This window comes from Apus apus, chromosome 17, assembly GCF_020740795.1.
Source record: "Apus apus isolate bApuApu2 chromosome 17, bApuApu2.pri.cur, whole genome shotgun sequence".
Lineage (NCBI taxonomy): Eukaryota > Metazoa > Chordata > Aves > Apodiformes > Apodidae > Apus > Apus apus.
The window spans coordinates 5,856,506-5,879,824 of record NC_067298.1 but is presented as its reverse complement, the minus strand read 5'-3'; the positions used below and the strand labels follow the sequence as shown (position 1 = coordinate 5,879,824).

At 44.7% G+C, this 23,319-nt stretch overlaps 1 protein-coding gene across 5 annotated transcripts in view; it reads left to right on the top strand.

Moving 5' to 3' along the window:
* Positions 1–5,568: 5,568 nt before the first annotated feature.
* TMEM94 (transmembrane protein 94) overlaps positions 5,569–23,319 on the top strand; it is a 48,368-nt gene continuing 30,617 nt past the window's right edge. For 3 of the 5 annotated variants that reach the window (XR_007891104.1, XM_051634726.1, XM_051634725.1), the window contains exons 1-2: positions 16,681–16,804; positions 22,931–23,050. Coding sequence is in view for 4 of the 5 variants with exons in the window: in XM_051634726.1 (XP_051490686.1) it covers positions 16,751–16,804; positions 22,931–23,050 (174 nt within the window). In the remaining variant the exon portion in view is untranslated. Of the gene's footprint in view, positions 5,688–11,587; positions 11,715–16,618; positions 16,805–22,930; positions 23,051–23,319 lie in introns of those variants that run through there. The other 2 variants (XM_051634724.1, XM_051634728.1) reach the window with 2 other exon arrangements.

Below are 23,319 nucleotides of genomic sequence, written 5' to 3'. Positions count from 1 at the left end.
CAGTCAGAAAATATTTGCTCTAGCTTTGGTTCATATCTCTTCTCTCTATTGGCAAACACAAGTTAAAAGCTTGTGAACTGACACAGTGACGAAAGAAAAAGCTAGTGTGGTCTCCATGTTCTGTGGTGCACTGAGAAGAAATTTACCTACAGCAGAATCTCGCTGGTGATAGTGGAAGACAAGAGCCCAGAAAGTGATCTGAAGTGTAGCAGAGGCTGCAACAAGAAAAATCCAGGCTTGAGCAGAGAATAAATGTGATCCTGCTGGAGCTCTCCAAGAATTTTCACTTTGTTCCTTCTGTAGCCTTCACATTTGTTCCCAAGCCCCTTCTCCTCACAGTTGAGCATCTGCAATCGTGAACTACAACACAACTGCCAATTTAGGGAACTTGGTGTCTGTTGCAATGATGTTTTTTCATGGCATCTGGCATAATAATTGTAATAAAACACATTGCTAATAAGCACCTTTCTTCCTCTGACGCATTTCCTGATTTCAAAGAATTGTAGTGATTTTTTTTTTTTTTTTAAAGCAAAATCCTGACTGGCTCAACAGATCTGAAGATGCTCAAAATTTCACATTGTCCTCCTGCCTTATACTGTTGCAGTTCACACAGCACAACATCATATGTGTTAGAGTTGCATGTAACCAGCCTGATGTATGAACCAAGACAGCAAGTGTCATCCTAGAGACAACAATTCAGACAATCTGCCACGAGGAACGTAGAACAGACGTAGACAGCTCAAGATAGCCCTGATCAATTTTCCTGCAAGCTGAAAATGTAATGCCATAAGACAGCTCTGACAGCTGGGCTTCTATATACCTCTGTCTGAGATGAGCAGTAATAAAGTGGGTGCGGCAAATAGGGGAATGCCAGGAATGTAGGCACAGCCAGGAGGGAATGCTGGGAATGGGGGTGTTGATATTTGTTGCATGAACATTACCTTCTTGCCTTTTTCTTCTCACATCAACCCATGTTGGCCTCAGTGTAATAATCAAGCCAGGGATATTAGCCATAAAAATCAAAACCTATTCCATTTACTAGATGTTTTGAGTCTGTCTTGGGAGTGGACGTTGCTCCACCAAACATGCCTGATGGAACAACAGAGCTAAGAGTGTGAGCTGCTCTAGGAAGATGCTAAACACCTGGAGAAAACCAAGCATCTAGGTGCTAGCCTTACAGTCAAGAATCTTGCCATACAACAGTCCTGCAGGTGCTACTTCCAGAACAAGAAGGCAACAAGTCCCCTTCATTCATAATTACTAAAAGCATGGGCCATTGAGGGGAGTCTACAAGACTTAACTAGTATTACCAGAGTTTATCTAAAAGCTTCATTCAGTATCTAGGTTTCTGGTCTAGATAAGAGGATTTTCCCACGTCTCTACCTGGAACACTGTGTGACAGTACTAACCAGAGAATCAGAGAGGAAAACTAAGGAAAAAAACAACTATTGAAATTTGTTTTTTTATGTCTATTTTTTTACAGAGCAGGACAGTGAATGGCTTGGGTAGCTACTTTGCTGTATATTGACTACTTATTTTCACTGTGGCTTTGTGTTGGTGATAAAGGCAACCATATCAAAAGGATGTACATGTAGATGTACAGATGTAGATGGATACACACAACACTGCAGATGGGGAAACAGAGGCATGGGGGGTTTGCCCAAAGCCACACAATAAACTAACATCACAACATTCAACAGCATCAGGAACAGAATTTACAGTTCTTGACTTCTGAGCCTTGCTGTAGCCACCAGCCAGCTCTCCCTGTTCAGCAATCCTCCTTATGCTCTGCTCTGGCTTTCTGACACACACATTGAAATGTTATCACAACTGCCTCTTTCTGTGAATCTGTCCAAGTGCAGAAAATAAGTGCTGGTGCTTGTGACCCAGACAGAACAGCTGATCTGCCCAAACTTCACAATTTTTGCTCACTACAGATATCTTGTGAAGCAGCAAAATCATCATGTGAGACCAACAGGGACTGTTCTGACTTTTATAGACAAGGAGACAAGAAAAGTTAGCTTAGCCTCAAAACCGGCAGAAAAAAGTTCCACAGCAAAACCACTCATGAGTCTTACAGTAAAGATGAGTGAACTGTGAAGAATGTATTAAAAGATTCTCTTCCACACCACACGTGTTTCTATGGTCACAAAGAGAAGGACAAGATTGTTATAAAAATGACTATGTAGGAAATGCTGCTCTACCTGGGAGCTGTAAGAGCTTTAACAGCCATTGCTGACATTAAGAAATTAAACAATGAGTCGCTTGGGTCACCAAGAGCTGCTTAAGCTCTGAAAGAAATCTGTAAAAGGGAAGCAGATCCAACTGCAGTGCCATCTTCCTTTCTTTAGTACAAAAGGGCTTCTGCTTTCTTCCTGCTCCCCACTCAGTCATCTGTCATTTTCAGGGCATCTTGGAATTGCCAGTTCAATTACCTTTCAGTTCAGAGGAAAACAAAGCAGATGCTGCTTATTACTAAAAGGCAGAATCTCTCTTTTGAGGAATGTATCATTCACTTCTTTTTATAATTAGAGACTGAATTATGTACATCTCATTAAACAATACACAGGAGCTGGGAAGCAGCATCATTCAGCTCAAATGAAATACTATCTTCCCTTCATCTTTGGTAAAGGTGTTGATCAACAACTACTGGTTTTAATTTTTAAGACTCAGACAGTTTTTGTCTCAATCTTCCCCTTTTAATCCCTGTTATCACAACACACATATTAGAAATATGGTCAGTTCCCAGCATCTGCCATGAAATGTGCAAAGGGGTGGGGGAATGAGACATACAGCAATTGCCTTTCCAACACAGTCCAAAATTTTCTCACCGATTTAATTAATTTTAAAATTTGCACAGCTGTTCAGAAATGCTTCTCATCAAACACTGATTAAAATGCAACTTCAACATCTTGCCAGAGATCTTAACTAAAAAACAAAAGGCAAGGAAAGATTTTTATTTTTATTTCTGGCATACAATACCAATTTTAAAGTGTGGTCCTACTCAAATATTCATGTCTGCTCTACCAGCAGCAGCACACTGATGGGGACTGACTGAAAGGCACAGGCAAGGAGGTTCAAATAGTTCTCCTGGATCTGTCAGGCACTTGAAGCCATTCAGAGGAGGAAGGTGACAGCCTGGGACATGTCTCTGCCCATCTGTCCTGCTCCCAGGAGGAGGAGGGATGGATATCCCTGCTCCCACCACGTGCTGAGCATGAAATTAAGCATTTTCAGAATATCCACACAGGTTTGTGGTAGCTGTTTCACTTCTGTAAACTCACTTCCTACCAAAACGATACAGGAGGACTCGAAAGAGTGGAACAACTCCAAGAAGCACAAGGATGTAGAAAAGAAAAAAAAAAAAAAGGAAAAAAAGGAAAAAAAAAAACCACACCACTCAAGAAATAAGTTTTAATCACTATTTTGAAGCAAGGAGGGGAGGTGAGTTTCATGTGCAGGCAAAATTGACTGATCTGAGCTTTCCATACCAGAATATAACATTACTATAAAGATCCAGAAGTAACATTTTCTTCTTTACCTTTAGAGCATTCATCCACAATTCTGTAATATTAAAAAAAATATTTTTTACTAGAGAGATGATGACTTAACATAAGTCAGAGCCCCTTCTTCTAAAACAGTTCTTCACACCAAAGTTCTCAGATCCAAAAATCATGCCAGTGCCCATGGAGCACTTCACAGCATTTGCCTTTTGAGTCTTCCCTTTGTCATCTAGCATTGGAATACATGGGAAAAGTGTTCTCTGGATACCTGTCCTATTTCTGAATCCATAGCAACACTGTCCAATTAAAAGGGTATTTCTACTCTTCCAGCCATCCTTGTAATACTGTATTTTGAAGTTTTCCACTGAGTCTCAACACACTCTACAGACACAAAGTCCCTAAATAACTCCCACAGTTGGATCAGATTTACCAAGGAGGAAATAAAGGCACAAATAGGTTAAAGGTCCAGTCTATCAGCTTCTATAACTGTCTGTTTCATTGACAGAAATTCTATACATAGCATAATCATGAGTGAAAATATGTTTTATTAGCGGCTTGTTAAAGATCCACAGGGAATCAGTGTCAGAGGCAAAATAATCCAGACTCCAGATCTCTATTCAAGATATGTATTTACTCTGACCTTTTATTTAAAGCCATTTACCAATTAAGTAGATTTTTTGGTGGGTGGAACATTCTAAACAGGAACTAATGAGATGCTCGTGCAGCACTAAGCACAACTCATGATCTTATGTTATTACAGTTCCAGTAACACATTTATCCTCTTCCCCTTCCTTGAACTGTCTCTAAGTTACACCACAAAATTCCCCAGTCCTGTCATGTTCTTTCCTTTTAAGACACAAGAAACTCTTACAGTGTCACTCAACTGTATTAGAGTTGTGGGGTTTTTTTTGTTAACTGATTCTAGGTACTGGGTAACAACAAGCTCAGAAAAACCTGCTTTGTGGCCTCCATTCTCCTCACTAAAATTTAGTTTGCATTTAAGAGCCAAAATCACACTTGCAGAACTCCTGTACTCAGAAATTCAACTTAAACATTGTGAAGACAGACTTCTCAAAGCAGTATCAAGTACACTTCCAAAATACTACATTCTTGTCCAAAAGCTCATCTGTGGAACTTAAGTTCTTTGCACAATTCATTGCCATAAAATTCAAACAACTGCACCACGCTTTGGCATCTGCAGTTTAGCACAGCAAAGAACATCGGTATTGTGAAGAAAAATCTCACATGGGAACTGTCACATCACAACCTGGGACAATGCAAGGTCTGCAATCAATTACAGAACAGGAAAAGAACTAAAACTAAGGGACGTGCACCCTTTCAATCTAGCTAGCCCGCTATGAATTCAGAAGACAAACCCCAAATCTCTGTACACAAGGGCACTGACACAGGCCACCTCTGCTTCACAGCTCTGACTTCCTTTCCAAGGCTCTGCAGTGGTTTAGATTTCTTGTTAGATTACCGGCTTGGAAGGTTTGTGTGCTCATTCCCACCGCGGCTTCCTGCGCATCCTGCACCCAGCGAGCGCCTTCACCTCACGGCTCCTTTCAGACTTCCCCTCAGTCGGTTACTCTACGGCAAAAGCGGCTTTTCAGAGGGAGGTCTGCAGGTGTCACCCTCCCCTTGCAGAGGCCCAGGCCTGGCAAGGGACACCCCTTCTCCCTCAACCTCCCCCCAACCGGGGCGCCCACCACGGCCTGCCTTTGCCAAGGGGCTGGGGCCTCAGGCCGCTCTTGGGCTCTCTCCATCGCCCCGCTCATTCCCTTCACCCCCCAGCCACTTCACTGCCATCCTTCCAACGGCATCTCGGCAGCCGCGGGGCCAGGGGAAGCAGCGCTCCGCGGGCCCAGCCCCTCAGGCTCTGCGCCGGGGCTGCAGGGCCGCTCCTCAGGGCGCTCAGCCTTCCCCTCCGGGCTGGCCCGGACCTGCCGCCAGGGCGGATGCTCGGCTTCGCGCGCCACCCGGGCCCAGCCAATCACCGCGCGGCGTACGGGCGGCGGCGCGAGATCCCACCAACCAGACACCGGCTTCTTCAGGCCGCCCCGAAGCGCCACCGCGGGTCCCCCGCGCCCTGGCGTCCCGTCTGCCAGTCAGCCTGATGGCGGCGGCGCGGGGGCAGGCCCGGCGGGCGAGCGGCTGCCCCGCCACCATCGCCCGGCGCGGCTGGTGAGTACGGGCCGAGCGGCGGCGGGGCGCGGCCGGGCTCCGTCCCGTCGGGGAGCAGGGCCCGCGGCCGGGCTCCGTCCCGTCGGGGAGCAGGGCCGGGAGGGCCCGCCGCTCCCTCCGCGGGGTCCCCACTGCGGCCGGGGGCTGCCCGCCACGGCGGGGGAGGCCCGAGGCAGAGCCGGTGGCGATCCCGCCGCGCTGCCCTCCCGGCCCTTGGGCCGGCGCTCCCGCAGACACCCCTCCCCTGGCGCCTCGCCGGAGCGTTACCTAGCGGCTTCTGAGGGAGAAGAAACAAAAACCCACCCCAGAGAGGCGTCCGTGCACGTGTGAGGGGCCGAGCGCACCCGGCGGGGCTTGTCCCGCGGCTGAGGGACAGACCCCGCCTCGCAGCGCCTCAGGACACCCCCGCGGGCTCCGGCGGGCCCCTCAGCCCCGAGCCGGGCCCCCCAGCGCCGGGGGGCTCCGCGGAGCGGGCTCGGTGCTGCTGCCGTTTCGTTCTCCGCACAGGGCTTCGGGGCGATCCCCAATTCTGACTTAAATCCCTCAGAAAGTTTGCCTAAGATCCCTTACAAGCTCGAGCTGCCGCCTCGACCCAGCCAGTTGCTTCACGCTGCTTCACTCCTGCTCCTACCTCGTCCTAGCCAGTCCCTCAGAAGTTCACAGCACACTTCATTTTGCCTCGGACGTCCACTTGTTTTATTTCCAAAAGCTGTGAGCCACGTAGTTCTTGGATCACATTACCACTGTTTATGTTTGGGAGCTTTCCCGTATCAGGATAACACAGGCCATTACTGATAAGAAAAGGCCTAAAAAAAAAATCCCAGTTAACAATCCCATCACATAAAGCTCAAGAAGGTTGTCTTAGGTGATACTACCTACCCAAAAGACAGCTGGAGAGAAAGGGAAATCCCCCCAGAGAGGAGCAGACAGTGTTTTACTTACCCATTTAAGTTTTCACTAGACAGTTTGTGCCACAGATATTTAAGTTAGTCTTACTGGTCTTAAGTTAGCAGGATAGCAGCAGGTGAGCCTAAGCACCCATCCATCTTCCCAAGGCAGCTACCAAGCAGCACATATTTTTCACGTTTTCTGAGAAAAGAAAGCTGCTGCGGCCTGCTTGTCTAAAATGCTATTATTTCCCCCAGAAATCATATAATAAAGTTCCTTGTTGAACAGACAGTTCATACATGATGAGATGCAATGTTACAGTAGAGCTTGATCTCTGTGAAATGCTTCAGGTTCCTTAGAAAGGCAAGTTTCTGGGTAAACAAACTTACTAAGCAGCTGTTCTACTGCATTACACTGTAGGAGTTGCTCAAATATAGCAAATTTGAATAATCTAGCAAGCAAGCTAGATTCACTTTCTAAGAAGCCTGCTTAATACAACCACTCATAAATAGCTACACTATACTGGTTTTGGGCAAGATACCTTTTATAGTGCTTTATATTCCTTTCTTGTCTTTTACTCAAGCACATCAAAACACTTTACATAATATTCTCATTAACCAACAACCTTTTAAATAAAAACATTGCCAACATTTTTTTTTATCTGATGAGAAGATTAAGATATTAGTGCTTTTAGCCTAGGTTGAAAAACAATATTACTACGCAGGTGGAATCAAGAAAAGAAACCTCCTTCCTCTAATCTTCATGTTACAGCTCTACTGTTTAAGTCTCTGTATCTTTGAGGCCACCTTTGCTTCTGTTAAGAGTCCTACCCAAGCTAGCTGCTAGAAGCAACAGCAGACACTGCAGAGACCAGGCTTCTTCAGGAGGAAACACAAATCCTGTGGGGGTTTATATACCCCTGTAGCTGGGTGGGACTGGCCAGGAGAATGGCCAGAGGCCATTGGGGATTGGCCAAAAGGGTTGGGTTGGCCAAAAAAAAGAATCCTCCTGGGGCTTAGTGAGCATTGTCCTACAGGGAACAGGGGTTGCTTTGGGTTGGTTGGGTTAACGTCCCTGATAATGTACAGGACCATTTGTGCACTAAATAGGATACTTTGGATTCTGTCCAGAACACTCTGGAGAAAACAGTGGAGATAAGTTCTTAAGGAGCTGCAGAGAGCCCCTCTGTTTTCCTTTCACAGTAGAGTGAGTCAGCTCACTGCCCTATTTCTAGACATAGTTAATCATACAAGTGTTCATCATAAAACTGTCATGGAGCTTGTTGTGAGAAAGTAAAATAGACAATCCACTGATCTGATCAGTGCCTTTTCTGTGTAAGGGCTGTGCTTTGCTCTTGGGGGGATGTGTCAGCCTGATCTTGTTGATGGCCTTCAGGTGCTGGGCCTGCTTTGGGGAACTCCCAGAAACACCTTCCCGTCAGCATGACACTTATTAAATCTTTCCAAATGGCAAGCACTAGTGTAGGAGTGGTTTCACCTAGATTTACTATAAACAACTCTGCATATAACACCCCCTTATTTATAAACTGAAGAGAAAAAGCTGCACTTTTATCTGTGAGTCAGAGTACATCAGCAAATAAAAGGTCATACAAATACAGCACAAGCTTCTTCATTTTATTTTGGCCTGCTGCCTTTTTGTAGTTTTCTAGCATTTCAGAATTTTGTTAATTTTTTAAATGGAGGTAATTACAAAATCCTGGTTACCATAATAACCAGTATCACGATGTTGCATGATAGCTGTCACTTTTGCAGTGACTTTTTCCACACACTTGCTGTAAAATGTTTTAGCTGTCATTTAAGGCCTTGTGCCATGAAGCAGATGATGTCTCATCGCTCCACAGAAGCTGGAGGGGTCCTTAGAACACTCCAGATTCTTCATAGCCATGCAAATACTTGACCTCTACTGAGTTGATAATACTTGGCACATATACACACTAATTTAGAAGATCTCACTTACTTTACAAATAAATTTAGTTCACAATTTATCTCTGAAGAAGATATTGAAATCCCTACCTATAATGCAGAGTTGTTGAGGCAGAGAATATTTAGCTGGCCCAAATCTTGACAGGTTTTTTCACAAGCAGATACTGAAGCCAAGAAGTGTGGCTGCCAGCTTCCTCAATGGGTCTCAAAGCAACCAACACTAGCACTTGGTGCACCTTTGGAAGCCCATATATCAGCAGATGTCTTGGTCTTGCTAATTGTCAGGCAGACATCAGCTGCTCAGGAGTGGGAAGGCTGTGTGGTTCTGTGGGATCAAACCAATCAGCTCTGATCTGAGCCATTTTCTCCAAGACAGCTGCTTTTTTGGTTTTTATCTGCTCCCCCGTGTTTCTATTCCTGGTGACAGATCAAGCTCCTGTTCTTGAGGAATTCACTTTTGGCAGCAAGAAATGTTCAGACTCTCCATAATTTTCATAGAGTAATCTATGTTGGGAACTTTCAGTAAATAACATGAAAGCATCAGCTATTGAACACTTTAGGGAAAATAGTATCATTAGGTTGATTTATTTTTCTCTCTAAAGACTTGCAGCTTCTGAAACACATTTTTCTTTCCAGGCATATACAGGTTGTATAGTTATCTGTTCTTGCTGTTTTGCTAGTTATTTTCTAGGATCTGTATGTAATAATAGAATCACAGAATGGTTAATGTTGGAAAGGACCTTAAAGATCATCAGTTTCCACCCTCCAGGCTATGAGCAGGGACACCTCCCACCAGACCAGGCTGCACAAGCCTCATCCAACCTGGCCTTGAACACCTCCAGGGAGGGGGCATCAACAACCTCCCTGGGCAGCCTGTTCCAGTGCCTCACCAATCTTTCTGTGAAGAAGTTTTTCCTAATATCCAATTTGAAACTCTCCTGGCACAACTTGACCCCATTTCCTCTTTAGTGTCCTTCCTAGCACTGAAGGACTTCAGGGTGGTGTTCCTAAGCATGCAGATGATCTGCCTTGAACGTTAAGGAATGGAGTGTTTTGCATTCATGATCACATTTCATTTTGCTGCCTAAACCAGATTGTCACTTCTGGCACTGCAGCAAATCCTGCCTCCTGCCCATCTGCCCTGCCCTGCAGCCAGAGCCACCCATGAGAATGATACGGGCTCCATGGGATTAGCACAGACAGTCTAGGGTGGTTTTTCTTCTTCTGCTTTTGTGACTTGGGCTTCCCAGTTATCCAGTTGTGTCATGGGTAATTATGCTTTTGAAGTCCAGATCCAGAGAGAAATTCAGGCACTTTATGTTTGTTTGAACAAGTGAGAGCACAGTGCATAAATCCTTCAGTAGATCTACAAATAAATCTTCTGTCGGAGTGGAGTAAAAAGTATAATCATGGATTTATTTCTTTGCCTTTTTTCTCATTAGTGACCATTTTCTCCTTAAAATGATCTCCTGCCTTTATTATCTTGAAGTCAGTCTCAAAGACAAGATACTGAGGCTCTAAGCTGCTCTGTGCAAGCACACAGCTGCATTTTCCTCCTTCCCATTCCCAGCCCTCATTGTCAGCTTCGCTCCAGTAACTTTGTCTGATCCTCTCTTTACAATTGCTAATTGGCCTGGCAGGGATATGAGGTGACTGAAAATAGCTTCATTCCCTTGGTGTGTGCACATTGACAAGGGTCACAGAACAGAAAAGTAGGGCAGAGTCCAGACCTGTGGCTCATGCCAGCCACCTGCAGCCAAAAACTGGCACTTGCAGGTGCTGGCTGGTGTACTGCCAACAGTTCTTTGCTAACCCAAAGTGCAGGTGCAGGACTTGGCTGCATGAGAGGAGATACTGACATTCAATGTGGGGCAGCAGAGGCTTTCTCAGTAAGCTTTGGATGCCTTTTGTTTTCCTTGAAATGATGCAGCATCATGGAGAGTAGTGCTGTGTGTGAATGCCACACAATGAGATCTCCAGAATCTTTCTTCTTTGAAGAAGGCAATATGGTAGAGACCATAAATCCCAGCTGGCAAAAGCCAGTCCTGTTGTATCTAGGAAATGCGTGGGTGGTTTGGATCAGTTTGCAGATCTAGCTGCTTCCTTGTTTGTTTGGATTTACAAGAAGTATATGTCCAAGCCATGAGTTTATGAGGGATATTAAAAAATAGAACCAAGAGTTACTAACCACCAGAAAGACATTCCCAAGATCAGTCATAGCATAATCTTATAACATCTCATTGTGTTTATATAAAAGAGAATCTTCTGGAGCAATGTACACAAATCCTTCCTTTTAACCAGAAAAGACATTTTGCATGTGTGAAAGGAGAACAAATCAGTGCCAAGGGAGATCAAGGGGAAGATGGGCTAGAAGAAGGATATGAGTTCCAGAGCTGCTTCCTACCTCAATTCTGTTGAAAGAGTCCCAGGTTTGTTAAAAAGGAAAAAAAAAAGAAAAAAAGAGGAAAAAAAACCCAACCCAAAAAACGAACCCCAAAACCCACCAAAACAAACAAACAGACAAACAAAACCCCTAGATGCCTGCTAATCTGGAATTGTTTTTATGACTTCTGGCCTATTTAATTTAATGGTGGTCAGATCTGTGCTCAGCCCAGCAGCACAGCCTTGTCAAAGACTGGATGTGTTGTTCAGCAAATGGAAGAATCATTACCTCAGGCTCCATTAGAGATTAGTGGGACAAAACTCCTGGTAGATAAGAACAGCAAGACAAATAGCCGTGGGTGACAGCATGCTGCAACACCTGGTGGAATCCAGTGCTTTGTCAGCTTTTTGTGGAGGCTTGCCCAAAAGTGTGTCAGGGCTGCAATCATACTCTGAGCTGAGGGAACTCTGTTGATCTAGTGCTGCCAGTTTTTGGGGGGGACTTAAGCTAATGTGATCAGTTCTGAGTAAGAGGAGGGTTGATGTACTATCAGAAGCACTTCCAGCTCCCCAGGTCTCCTAAAGACCAAGACCAATCCTTTGATTTGAATTTTGTGAATTTCACCACTTCCTTGTCCTAAACTGAATGATTGAGGAGACTGACTGCTTCCCCTTCTGCTTCCACAGATGGTGATGTGAAAAGTGTAGCCAAGCTCATCTCTGCCTAGGAGACATTCTCCCCTGAGGAGCAGTCCCCTTTTGCTGGACATGCTTACAGAACTGTACAGCCATGGACCTCAAGGAGAAGTGTCAAGTAGGTTTCCTGAAAAGGAACTTAAATATTGAATCCTTTTAATTGTCTTTGTTTTGGGTCAAGACTCACCATTTGATGTTATTTTGTGATGTTGTAGTCCATGGGTAATACCAAAATTGAGATTTCTGTCACCTTGACATTCCTAGAGATGTACATGCTTGTATCAGTAGGTAAGTCCTTTGCAGGCTGGGAAGACTGAGGTATCATGAGGGAACACAGGTATTTGCTGTCACTTATGCTGTGTCTTTTTGGAGAGTTAAGGTAGGGCTTTGGGCCCCTGAAAGCTTAGCTTGGCTTTATTTGAGAGGCTGAATTCAGTGAGAAGGTTTTTAAAATAACATAAGGTAATTAAATAATCTGAATCCACGTTTCTGATCATAAGTGTATGTATTTCTTGGGCAGTTGCAGATCTTTCTAGGGTATGCTGCAGGATGTTATTTCTAGATCTGATTTAGAAAGTGCCAGATAAGTCTAGATATTGTATGGAGGGGCAGTCTGCCTCTTGCTGTCTTGCCATGATTTGAGCTTCAAAGGAAAAAGAAGAGAATGAGATATTTATGAATAGCTGCAGTAGAAACTAAAAAGACATCTGCTGTGGCTGACAGGAGACTGTTAACTTGGCACAGGTTACTGCTTTCCCAAAGTAAAATTATTTTGATCATATCACTGAGTAGTCACGTCTCTCACATCTTAGCCATGTTTCAGCAACCACCTGAGTTTTAGGTGTATTTCTCACTCAAAAAAGCTAACTGGTCCTTATTCTGGCTCCTGGTCAGAAATGGGACAGACAGTTTGAGACCAGTGGAGTACATTATACATGCCAGGCTCTCAGGTGGCTCTAGTATGAATATTCTTGGCTTTCCTTTTTGGTATCCCTCTCCATCACACTGAAAGCCTTGTCTGCCAGGTGGTGGTTGCTGTCTCTGATACACTCCATGCATCCCTTCCATGCTGTTTTGGTTACAGGGCTTCCAGCACCAAGAAGTGGTTTTGTTCATTAGTGCAAAGTACCTGTGAGATGATCACCTAGACCCAGAGCTGCTTTAAAAGATTAGTAGAAGACTGTAAGTGACTTAAAAGGTACTCAGTTTTTCACACCAGCTCTAGCACTTGCCTACTAGCCCTCTTATTTGCTGGGGTTTGGGCTCTGTAGACCAGGAGGGTCTGTGTTTACTCATGCCTGAACCTCTCACCACAGCTATGCTCAGAGGACTTGCTTGAACTAGGTTTTTTTAATATCAAATTGCTGTATTACTACAGAGGTAACATTCCAATGAGGATAATTATCTATTTATTCTCTTGTTAATGACATCATGGGCTAATCTGGTATTGATCATGGTAAGAGATGATGCAATTACCATTCTGTGATGGGGTGTGTTCTGAGCAGGGGCTGAGAGCACCAGCACTGGCATTGCTGCAGGCACAGCAGAACACAGTGTGGGCACTTTCACTGCAGGACACTGCCTTTGGTTCATCTCTTTCTCTCAGGACATTCTTCACTGTAGAATGCAGGAGGAGCCTATCAAATTGCTGGACAGGCAGCAGAGGGGACAGTATTGTAACAGACCTTTAAAAGGCCTAGAAGGATAGTGTCCTGCACAAGGAGATTGCAGGGTATCACAGTGTTCTGGACTAATAGTCTCCTCTCCTGATTTACTGAAGTCTTTTTCTTTCTCCTTTCTGAATGGGGATTAAAATTGAAGGCAAAAATCAGCACACTCTTTTCAATGGGAATTAAAATATGTAATTGATACATACTGCTGCATTTTATGATGTTGAGGAAAGACCACAGTTTTGTTCTTGTTAGCAGCATATCATTTGGTGTTAAGATGTTCACTCCTATTTTTATTCAATACTGCAGATCCTTCTTTCATCCACTTTAAGGTGGAATCCATCTTCCTTTCCAAAGTGAAGAACTTGCTGATAAGGGAACAAATTAACCTGCTATGTCACCTCAGCAGGAAATTTGATGTGATAGGTTTTTTCTTAAAATGCTAAAAATAAAATGAACCCAGGTGGAAACATCAGTCCCAGATCTAGATAAAAGCAATCTCTTTAATATATGTGTGTGATGAAGAGTTAGCACTCCTGGAACAGAAGACATGCTCAGAGCTCTGCTGCAGCACAGACATCTGTCACTCAGAAGATGAGAGACTTGTCCTCTGGCTCCAGTCAGCTAATACAGTTCCGTTTTCAGAAATGGCTGAGGATCAGTGTGTCAGGTGTAAGCTAGACTGCCTACCAATATTTGCCAGAAGCCAGACACTGCAGAGAAAGGCAGAGTACTTTAGGAGCAGTGCCAAAACCTTCTTAAATTAAATGTGCTGATATCTTTTTCTTTACCCTTTTCTCCTGACTTTTAAATTTTCTGTGTGTTTCTGAAGTGAATTTAATACTTGTGAAAGGTGCCAGAATTTCTGCTCCAAGACCCACTCAGCAAATACCAAGACAGATGGCAGCATTGATGGCAACAGGACAGTGTTAGGCTCCTGAGTTTGACTTAGGCTGTATTTGCAGGAGCACCTTCTATTAAAAATTATTGCCATCATCCATAGCACAGTTACCAATAACAACTGATCTCTGTTATTGTTGCAGCCTGGATACAGCACTGTCCCTTCTGGCTGGAACCCAGAAATTATTTGGGGAGCCTGTGCTGAACTCCACATTGCTGCAGTCACAGCACTGTTGGTCCTGAGCCATGTTGTTCCAGGATGCCTAACCAGAGCTGCAGTCCTACCTTGGACTGAAAAGTAGCCCAAGTCCTTTGCTGCTTCTCACCTTGCCAACAACTGTATCTCCGTTTTTATTCCCTGCTGTTCTCTAAAACCTCAGCTCTTCTTCCAAGGGCTTTTCACAACCTGATCCTTTTTCCACTGCTGCAGGTTTTGCATTGGTCTCAGTCCCTGCCTTTAAACTCAGCCTTTTATTTCAACCAACACTTTTATCTTCAGATCTCAAGTTTACAGCTTCTGCACTTTCATTCAGTTATTTCATGCACAAATGCTTATCCAGATGCAATTTATGATACCAGCTGTTATCAGAAGGAAGCTACATAGCACAAATTACTGCCCAGCACAAAACTCTTCAGAGCAAGGTCTCTCAACAGTAAACAAGAGACAATTTGATCACTTTACATGTGTTTTTCACAAACAAAGTTGGAGTTTCAGGGCTGAGAGGAAGTTGTGTTGGGACCTCTTAACTGCATGAAACTCAAGAGTTATTCCTGGTATTGCACTGTCACCAGCACATTGGTTTGTCCACATTCATTTGAATCTCCAGAAGGTGCAGAGCCATGGGAAACAGCTCAGCAAGGACTAAGATAGGAAGGGGCTGGAACAGATATGTTGTGTGAGGGTTTGCTCCTTCTAACCCCATGTCATTGTCGTTGATCCTTTCTTTTGTCTCCTTACTTTTTTTCTTTGTGTTGAATAGAGTAGGTGAGTAGTTTCTTAGCAGGAAAAGAGGAAAGAAAGAAGGAAAAATTGTGCCATTAGGACATGTTGTTCCTTTCTGTGGCTTAAAATTGTTGTCTATGTAACAAAATGCCCTACAGAAGGATGAAGGATGTCGTTCCTCTTTCTCCCTTGCTTTCTCCTGAAGTGACATTAAAATGCAGTGTCTACTTCCCTTCAACTTTGGCTTTAAGAGCTTTGTAAGATTGCATTCTAGTGTGCAACTGGGTGCTGACACAGGTGATGATGAGTTCCTTCAGGAGTGTCTAAATACAGAGACCTCTTAATATCTGCACTTCTGGATTTAAACACAGAGTATGGGCATCTGAATCCCAGGAAGAGGAAGGAAAGGAAATGAAGAGCTTGGCCAGGAATGGCAGGTGAATCCTGACACCTGTACATAGTCTTCAAATCTACATGGTGTGCTGAGGCTGGAAGCCTTTCCAGTGCCTGTCCCAGTCTATACAAAACGGCTGTAATCCTTGGCAAGCTATCGACATGGTTCTGGGCTGGGCCAGTTCTTTACTCCATTCTATGTGGAATGAAAGTAATTGGTTTAGTGATGGCTTTGCAGAACTGGGAAGCCTCAGACAGAACTAGGACAGCACTGAAGTAGGAGCTATATAAAAACCCACTTATAAAGGTGCTTCCCTCCAATCATGAGAAGGAAGCATTCCTCTAAAAGATGAGAATTAGAGAGAAGGTTCATTCCTTCTTCACTTCCAAAGGCCTTTTTATCCCATTACCTGTTGTTCTACCCTGCCCTTCTCTGTCTACACTAATCCTGTGCCTTACCTGTGCCACTGCTCATGTGTAAGTAAACAGGGAGCCCCAGGTATGGCATGTGACAATAAAGAATTTATGTGCACCTTTTGGTTTAGATTGTGGATGTATGGATATTGGATGCCAAGAGGGGTCCCTGCTGCCTTCTCTGTAAAAAAGAGAAGATGGAGGGAACACTTAACCTGTAACCATTTCAAGTTGTTTAAATAGTAAATACTTGTATTTTTAAATTGAGCTAGAAGCCAAAGCTGTGAAGTCATCTGGAAAACTCGCTTAGATTTATGTAGAGCAGTTAGTATTCCTGGGTCTCTCTGTCTCAGCCTAGTCTTTTTCCTTGCCTACTCAGGTGTTCCATTCCCTGTAGTGTATTTTATAGCACTTTGTCCTGTCTAATTTGCCATCTGCTTTTCTACAGACCCCTGTCTGTCAGCATCAGCTCTTACTGTGCATGCATATGCAGGGGACCCAGGGATTCTGGCTGTGTCGGCTCCATCTGATGAATGGACCATTCTTACAGACATCTGGTGCTATCCTGAGCAAACTTTCTTCTCTCTCTGCCTTCCCCTGCCTTTCCATTCCTCATCCCCCACCCCCATCCACCGCCTCCTTGCTGGATCTGCAGCGTGACTGGAAACAGGCTGAATTAATCAGCAGACTGGTGCTTCACTCTGCTGCTTCTGTCTCACTCTCTGCAGCGCTGGGCTCTGCACAGTCTTGCTCTGTCTCCCTCTTTGCTCTCTCATTTTTGGAGGGCAGCAGCAGTGCAAGTTGCTGGGGCAGTGGCACAGGAATTTAGCCCAAATGATCTTCAAGCAGTCGGATCTCTGGATCCCCCACCAAGGCAAAAGCCACAAAGTAAGTTTCTCTCCATTTCAATTCAAAATGGCTTTCCCTCTTTGCCTCCCCAACCTGCATCCTGCCTGATGTGATGGTGCATCAAGAGCTTTGAGGTTTTGGGGAAAGAGGTTACGGCAGGACATGAAACACTGAATTATTGTTTTAGCTAGAGAATGGCTTAGTGTTGGAGGTGATGGGGGAAAAGCTCTGTTTTAAACTGCAGATTTAACCCTAGAACCAACAGGAGGGGCCAAACATGATTTTAGCTACTGACTCCTGCTTTGATGTCCCTCTGCCTTATAACTTAAATTTGCCTTTTTCTTCTGTGTGCTTTTATCTGTGGTTGTTGAATCTCCTTATCCCTTTGAAATGTCTCACACCTGCTAGGCTGTATCATGGTTTTAGTCTCAGAAGTCTTCAGATACAGAAGTGGGGATCAGAAGGAAATTAATGGGGGAAAGATGTGCTGAAGTTCTGTGGATTTCTGAGCCTTACTGGCCCTCTGAGAGGGGATTAGCATCCTCTGGAGTAAGCTCTGCATTGGCATAAAGTAGTATCCTGTGTGTTGAAGCCAGAATAAGTATGGATCCTTAACTGCTCTCTGAACTTGGAGGAATATTGTAACTGGATAAATTACAGTAATTAGAGCTCAGTAATTGCATAGTACAGGTAAGCTTCAAAGCATTGCGTAAACACTCCCTCACCCTGCCAGCAGCCTGGTGGGGCAGGTAACTATGGTTGGGGATTTGCTGCTGCAAACAGGTCTGAAGAGACAGACTAGGGAATGTAGGATTCAAAACTGAGCTGTTACCTGGGGAGCAGTTGCCTCTCTCTGCCATTGAGCTGCTACTGGCTGAGGGAGAAAGCAAAGCCCCAAGCTTTGCATTACCCATGTGGAAAAGCTGATTGTGCTCATTGGCATCTTACTCTGTGCTTTATGGGGATGTAAAATCTGAATCTCATCTGGATTAAAATGGACTCTGTTCATACCAAAATGCAGTGGTGATTGAGATGGCTGAGTAGCATTGCTTTGGCCAGATCTCTTGGAGATCTGTGCTCCTTCAGCTGTGTCTCTGCAGTGTAAGTCTGCAGGCCCTGTTAGCCATGAGCTGCACTGAGCTTCAAAGCCGGGGTCCACATTGGAGCCCCTGCAGGCACCCAGTTACCAAGCTGGGAGGCTCTTTTGTCCAGGGGCAGGGAGAGGTCTAGGCTGCCTTTCATTCTGTTGCTGCAGATGGAGGATGGAGACAGGTGTTGACTATTGCTCTGTCCATTAATTTGGGCACTGCTGTGCTGAAGACTTTGCTTGTTTCATTTGATTTGAGATCAGCAACAGCTGAGCCATGGCTGCCAAGCTGACCTCAGGTGGTGTTAAAACCAAGTTTAACAGCTGTGTTCGTTGTGCCTTCTGGTACCTTTCCTGGCATGTCCAGTTTTAAAGCTTCTTGATGGAGTTGCCTGAACTGTGCAGGTATCAACATGTTTCTTTTTTCTGTGCCTTCCAGTAGTGTTCAGGTGGGTTGGTGAATATTATAATCTTCTCAATGTCTACAGTAGGTGGGGAGTTGGTATTGCCATTAAAGAGATGAGAAACTAAGGTGCAGAGGAGTATCTGCTTTTCACACTGCCATGCAGAAATCTGCTGCAGAAGGAAGAACAGAATCTGTCCTGAGAGATAGTCCAGAGTCCTAATCAAAAGATCATCCTATGGAGTAGGAACGTATTAAGGTGGAGGCTTCAAGCAGTCTGGATCACTAGAGAAGCACTCTTTCTAGGAGTCAGGGATCAGATGTCTACTGAAAAGGAACCAGGTGAACTCTAAGAAAGGCAAAAAGCATCATTGGGACCAAGAATGTAGGAAGTAAAGGGAAATACTTGTCCAGAGTGGCCTGTTCATTGGCTTTGCTGGCTACATCTCTATCCCTCTGTAGCATGAAGATGCCATTTCAAGCAGCCTGAGCACCAAGCAGCTGCAGTTGGGCAGAGCTGTGTAGCATCCTGATGTATGATTTGATTTAGAACAAATAAATCCCTCTCTAGCACTAGCCTGCTGGAAGAAGTGTTGCCCCAAGAAATTGTATGCTGTCATGCATATGATGTCTGCCATCCTCTGATGAGACCCAAAAATCACCACTATGGGTCATATTGTGCCTTATCCTAATCCAGAATCTGATTACAGTTCTAAATGCAAATATATTTGGTGGGGTTACTCCTCATGTGTTTTTGAAACTGTGAATCCTGCTTATATTTCAGGAGGTGTAATCCCTGAAGTAGATTAATAGCGTGCAAAATGTCATTGTTAAATTAAAAACTGCCTTCTTGTTTCTGCTAAGGAATGCAAAATAGGTCTCAGAAAAAGGACAAACATTTCTGCTGCCCACTTGCCTGCTTCCAACTGTCTAAATCTGAAAAGCAATTGAGTAGAAGTGTTAAAAAAGGGGCCTAGTGTGTGCAGCCTGGAAAGGGAAACAATCTGACAGCTGCCTCGTAAGGGTTTCTCTACCACTGAATCCAAGGGGTGGAACTGAATCTGTGAAGACTGAAGCTTCTAGCAAATCTTCTGTTTTCTATTCCTGCCTTTGTTTAAACAATCTTCGGACAGGCAGTTACACTGAAGTGTGCAGCAGTCTTGGTGAGAAGCCCTTACTCTGCAAGGGACTGAACCCACAGAGGATGGAGGATGATTCAACCCACTTTGCGGAGTTGAACCAACTCGGTGCCTACAGGAGTAGCTGGAAGGGTGACTTCTTAAAAGCAAAGAATGTATTTGTGCTCTAGTATTATTTAAAAAAACGTTTGGCACATGTGATACACCACTACATATCATATCATATCATATCATATTTCCATGACATTTGCAAGCAAGCTAAGCAGTAATTTAACATGTAGGATATTTACTGAAAGTGGAGAAAAGAGGAGCCTGTTCATGCATCTCTTCATCTGTCTGTCCAGTCCACACTTCAGTGCATTCATTTCCTCTAGAAAATGAAATCACACGTACAAAAAAGACCTGCTGCACTGTGTGCTTTTTCCTTAGCAGCCATCCTGCAGGTTGCAGCTCCAAGTGAGACACATTAATGTCTGCAAGGCAGAAAGTTGCCACCATCCCGTGTCTCCCTGTCTTCAGCCAGGGCAGGGGTCAGCTTGGGAGGAGTTGTAAGTGCACTTCGAGGCTCTGGTGCTCGCCAGCCTCTTGGGACAAAGGAGGAAGCAACTGCTTATTCTCTTTGGGACATTTTTTCCTTTAGGCATGGGCAAAATGAAAGTATAACCTTTTAAAATGCCTCCTGATACCCACCAGGGGTTTGCTTTCACTGTAACATGGCATTTAATGTCTGATTTTTCTTTTTTCTTGGTTTTGGTTTTGTTCTTCAGAGGAAACCCTGTGCTAAGGCAGCTGGGTGGGAAGGTGTCTTGCTGTTTTTGTTTTGACCTGAAAATTAGCGGATTATGCTTGGAATGCAACTTTACAGAGCAAATATGTGAATGTTGAGGTTTTTATTAATGAACTGGCACCTCCGGTGAATGGCTTCTTCACCCCAGGGTGCTCACCTCCTGTTTCATGTCAGGAAGAGCACTCAAGCTCATGAAAGGCTGGGAAGATCCCTCTGGGACAGCTTAAGAGCACCTAGGTTTGCCATACAGAAAGGTTCACTTTAGGGCATTTGAAAAATGCCTCATTAGCAGTTGATGACTTAGCAGGACAGTTCTTGTTCTGAAAACCCACAGCTGCCCCTTGCCAGGAGCTCAGGGTGGCTCTTCTCTCCTGTCCCTTTCATTCCTGGGCTCCAAGCTCTTTTCCTTGATGCTCACCAGCAGTAGGTTATCCGAGTCACTGCAGGCAGCCTTTCACTCATGTTATTACAGTGTTTACCAGGTTGGCTCTGCCTGCTTTGCCGAATACTCCATGCTCTATGTGTCAGGATGGGTGTTTAACAATCCCTGCCCTTCTTGCTGTTCTTCCTCCCTGGCCCTGCCACACACTCTGCACTTGTCCTTTCTCACCTGCTACAGAAACCTTCCTGGACTGATACTGCAGCAAAACATCCTGTGTAAAGACTGGAGCAGGTGTGCAAGTATTTCAGGAACCTTATTTTATTACCTCTGGTTTTTCTGCCTTTTCCTGTTGGCTGCCTGCTGTGCCGTGGCAGTTTCCCTGTCCAGGCAGCGTGTGCTGGCAGGTGTTGGCATTAAGTGCAGCTTTCCTCTCATTTCTTCTGAAGCTCTTGATATGTTCATTGGAACCAGCTCGGTGTTTAAACAGACTTTTCTTTTCAAAGTCCTTTTTGTTATTGCAGCCTTTAATTCCATGTCTTTTATTTATCTGTTTTCCCTGTTCTGGAGAGGCTGGGTGGTGGTGTGGGTCCTTTGCTGTGCCCCACACAGCCAGAAGTCAGCAGAGAGAGAAGCCTTGTGTTCCTTGCTCCGTGTTGCTTGCAGGCACTCCTGTTTGCAGCACTCCTGTGGTGCAGTAGCACATCTGCTGCCAGCTTTTCTGCCTGCCATCTTCTCCTCTGGGAGCCTTTGAGAGACTCCTGTGTTTAGTCCTGTGCTGATGTTACCTGGGCTGCTTCCAAGAACGGCACAGAACTGCTTCCTCTATTCCTAAAACTGACACAGAATGAAAACTACAGCAGGATTATTTTTAGTCCTGTAAAAGTGCAGCTAAAGCAGCATTGCTAGTCTCTGCCTGGCTAGAATTTGCTGTTTCAAATTGTCCCTGATAGGTAGGGAGTGTCTGTGGTAGATGGTAGTTTAAAGAGTGTCTGTCTGCTATATTACGTTTTGGATTGGACCATCAATGCAAATGAGTCCAAAGTCCAAGATTAGTGTTCGTAAATGTTCATCACAAAACCACTCAGTTAAGGAACAGGAAGAAAAGTGCAGCTGATAACTGAGCTGCAGTGGCAGAACTGGGTGTGTGTGCATTCAGCTCCTGAAGAGCAGAGCTGCTGCAGCCTCAGACCACGGTGCATTTGGCAGGGCTGGGAAGAGCTTGCGACTGCAATAGCAGGAAGAACTGCAGCTCCTGCCTGAGCTGTATTTGCTGGGCTGTGTCCACCACTGGTGAGGACTTGAGGGGAAAGCCTCCTGCTTACTTTTTGTGCAGTTATTCTGAACTCTGTACAGAGTATAATACACCTGAGCATTTCTGATGTGCAGGATACCCCTTGCACTATATATCTTGTGGGTATTTGTATTCAAACATGAAATGAAAATGAGAATTTTCATTGATCAGTACCATGATATCTGCTGTAGCCCTCTCATGCCCCCCTGCTTGCTTTTCCTCTTTGATTCACTTTCAATGATCTGGTACCCACAGCCCCTCACAGCAGTCTCTGTAATTTGAAAGGAAGGTAAGTGCTTGTGTTCTCCCAGAAGTGCAATTGTTTACCCCACTTTCTTGTTACTAGCTCTCATGAGATAGATAAATAGATGGATGGATGGGACACTCCTGGCTTTCAGGCTGCTGTCTCTGCTGAAGCATGAGGGAGCAGTGGTCTGGACTCTGACCCCATAGCCCTGTATATTCACACAGCTCAGCGCTCTGTAAAAGGAGGAGTTGGTGCTGGAGTTGTGTCTCTGAACTGATTGATGGCCTAGCACTTACATCTGGTGGTTTCTGTGTCACAGTAGCCACAGAGGCAGGATTTGTAAGCAAAAATTCATAATAAGCAGTTGTGGAGATCAGACCACTCTTGTTTAGCAGATGCTCTACTACATAGTTGTTACTAACATAGCAAAATCCAGCTTGTATCATTAAAACTCTACCATAACTGTGCTCTGTTGTCTCTACAAGCCAATACCAGTTCAAGCCTGTGCAACCTCTGAGCTGAGCAGCCTCCCTTTGTATTGTCCCCAGCCCCTGCAGATTAGAATCTTGTTTCACAGAAATGACTTGGCATTGTGCTTTGATAAAGAATTTATCCCTTACAGTCAGAACCGGTTTGTTTACCTGATGTTATCTAGGTGCTCTAATTCCAGCCAGCAGTCTGAAGTTCACAGAAGGGAAGATGACTTCAGGAAAATGGAGAATCAGACTGGTGATGCTGAGTGCAGGGCAGCGTGCTCGATCAGCCACCAGGAAAAAGCCTAAAAAGAAAATAGGAAAGTACTTAACAGTTTGTTTTTCTGGCACCTCAGGATGAGATGACCTCAAGTTTGGGCCTTACCACAAAGAAAGCCCTCACGATCCTGAGAGACCAGTTGTCAGCACTGCTGGAGGGGCACCAGAAGGAACGGAAGAAAGTGACTTCATGGAAGGTGAGAAACCAAACAGGTTGGGCACTCAGTCTCCCCTTCTCAAAGTAAAGCTGAAGATTAAACAGAAGCTGACTGCATTCCCTCCCAGACTGCTGCTGCAGAATGTCCCAAGTCCTTGGGACCAAAGTAATTACTTAAGGTTATGTTTCTCTCAACACTTCTCTTCTGGATTCTGGAGCTTTTCAGAAGCTTAGCTTCATCTCTGAAGGATCTAAGGGCTTCAAGAGCTGCTAATGGCAGTGTGCCTAGGGTGTCTGTATCAGGTGGAG